The sequence below is a fragment of the Centruroides sculpturatus genome, unplaced genomic scaffold (assembly GCF_000671375.1).
Source record: "Centruroides sculpturatus isolate CEXI.00-Female unplaced genomic scaffold, Cexi_2.0 scaffold1556, whole genome shotgun sequence".
Lineage (NCBI taxonomy): Eukaryota > Metazoa > Arthropoda > Arachnida > Scorpiones > Buthidae > Centruroides > Centruroides sculpturatus.
Window position 1 is genome coordinate 163859 of NW_019386139.1, and position 2788 is coordinate 166646.

The window sequence follows — 2788 nt, forward strand, 5'->3', positions numbered from 1 at the left end:
GGAAAAACAAAAAATATCGTGTATCCACAAGCACTCCAATAAATAAATAGAATTGAAACGACACTTTAAAATGTTTTCCCGATGAAAATGAATAATAATAATAATATAATAATAATAAGTTTCAATAAAAATGATAAAATGTAAATTTAATTTTATCATAATGAGTTTGCTTGAATTTCGTTTCTTCTGAGATTGCAGCAATGCACAACGGGTAAGCTAGTATATATTATAAATTTTTCAAACGAAAGGAATTGTACTGTACTAATTGTATATTCAACATATGACTCCATTACTGTTTCTACCATGCTTCTGTAACATTAACAAAAAATTACAGAAAGAATCAAAAGAATAATTCTCATTTACTTCTTCATTTTCAGAATGATTAATGTCTTCAAAATTTATATTAGTCTATAATATATATATACATATATATATAATACATGCACCAAAATAAAATTAATAAAACTTACTTTTGATGAGCAATCAATTCTGCTCTGACATGACTTAATTCTTCACTTACAGCCTGTTTGGCTTGGATTTCACTTTGTAAACTTGATTGTAAGCTTAGCAATTCCATTTTATCTAATTTTTGAGATCGTCTGTTACGCCAATTTTTATCCTTTAAATAGAAATTATATTTTCTGTTTAAAATTTACTATTAAACTAAATTGTTTTCTGATTCTAATGATACCAATTATGAATTATTTAATAGTAATATATATAAACCTGTCATTAATGAAAAATTTCTTCAGTCCCTTGAATTTTTCGCAAAAAATTAATATAAATTAACCTGTATATAGTGAAACCTGTCTAATGCAGAAACAGAAAGGAAAATTGGACCATATAATGGAAAAATAGGTATCTTTATCTGATTTAACACAAATTTAACAAGAAGTTTACAAGTCTAGCATATATAAATCATTTCAAAAAAAAGTCAAAAAATACACATAAGCAATACAGAATAGCAAAACATTTATACAACTAATATTACAGTTTTGGAATTTATTGGAATTTAAATGGAACATTTTTTCATATTTTTATTAACAGCTGTTTTTACTTAATATAAATATGTGATGTAATTACAAGTTGTGAAATTTAACATATTATTCCTGATGTGAGATTATTTTAAAGTGTTTTTACATCATATTCATTTGAATAAAATCAAGTCAAAATGTCTGCAGATAAAATGCACATTGAGCATATTATGCATGCTTTTAAGTTTCATAAAGGACACTATACAAACAGTAAAAAATACTCTTACTGTGTATGGGAAAGATGCTTGTAAACTCCAAATGTGTCAAATGTGGTTTTGAAAGTTTTGTTCGGGAAAGTTTGTATATAAAGGATACAGAACATATGAGTCCGCAAAAGCTGTTGAAGAGAAATTGTGGGAAGAAAATGTTAAGGATTAACAACTTGTGAATTTGCAACAACTCTTAGTGTGTCACCAACATGTATTGTTGAAACACTTCATCCACTTGAAATGGTTGTAAAACAAGCTAGTGATTGTGCTCTGCATGAAGTTTTTTTTTCCCTTCATTTATGAATAAAACAAACTGAATTGAGTATAATTTGGTCTGGCAAAGGTAGGCAGCTGTAAAATTTTATTTTATTTTTAAATTGGTTACTCATTTTTATCTTAGAGAACTTTTTTACGAATGAATGAAAGAATTAAAGTTACAATAAAAATATTTGTTATTAACTGAAAATCTGTTGTATCAAGTGATGATTATTCGGTTGAGTACCAAAGTACCACTGTATTTGATTAACATGATAACATTGAAAAATTTATTAATCGCATTAATCAAGGGATAATAGGTAACCTGTCTACTACGGAAGAGTTGTTCGGTCCCTTGGGGTTCTGTTATAGACCAGTTTGACTGTGTAATAATTTTGATAAAATGGCTAAGAACAGTAACAGTTAAAAATTTTTAAAAACTTTCAACAAACTGACAATATATTAAAAATATCTATATTCTGACCTTTTTTTCACCTCTTAGGAAAATAGCAGTGTTTCAGTGAAGTGAATCTTTATTTACAGGCTTTTCATTCACCTCAATACACAAAAAAAATTATTAAAATTTCCTCTGGCAATAGCACAATTAAAAAATCCTCTAAATAAAAACCAACTCTACCAAAAGACTTATTTTTCTTGAGATGTAAAGAAAAGACAGAATATAGACATTTTTAATATATTGTCTGTTTTTTTGGAAATATTTTAAAAAATTTAATTTATAAGTATTATCTATATATATAAAAATGAATGTGTGTGCGTGTGTGTGTGCACGCGTGTTCTTCATTCATTACCAACCATTTATCCGATTGCCGTGAAACTTTGGGAAATTGTTTAATATACTCCTGCGAAGGTTTCTGGCATAGTACATTTATCCTATGATAGATGGCACACGTGTATACGAGCATTTTACTGTGTGTTCGATTGATTTCAAATTGTGAAGACCATTTCCCCCCTCCAAAAAATATCTCTATATATGCATTTGTTATTTACGATATTTGTAATAATTTTTGTTTAATCACTTTATTTCAACTTTTTTTTTTGCTAATTATGTATTTGCTCGAACTTTGTTAAAACCTTAACTGTATCCCGAACAACAACCGAAGTTGTAGAAGGAAATTCACCTATTTTACCGATCTAGGGATCCCCCTTTTCCAAATTTTAATATCAACTCAAAATAATTTCAAAAGACAAATTACAATAAAACGGTTTATTACCCAACTATCAGAAATTTCACAACATGCCAAGGAAGAGAGGAAGGAGCAATTAAATAAT

General features: G+C 27.5%; 1 protein-coding gene across 1 annotated transcript in view; it reads right to left on the bottom strand.

Annotated features, from left to right (window-relative positions):
- Window positions 1–2788, bottom strand: part of LOC111613769 (serine/threonine-protein kinase Genghis Khan-like) — a gene marked incomplete at its 5' end in the record, with an annotated part of 36996 nt that overhangs the window by 28147 nt on the left and 6061 nt on the right. The window contains one exon of the mRNA XM_023355114.1: window positions 471–619. Within this exon, the coding sequence (XP_023210882.1) occupies window positions 471–619 (149 nt within the window). The remainder of the gene's footprint in view (window positions 1–470; window positions 620–2788) is intronic.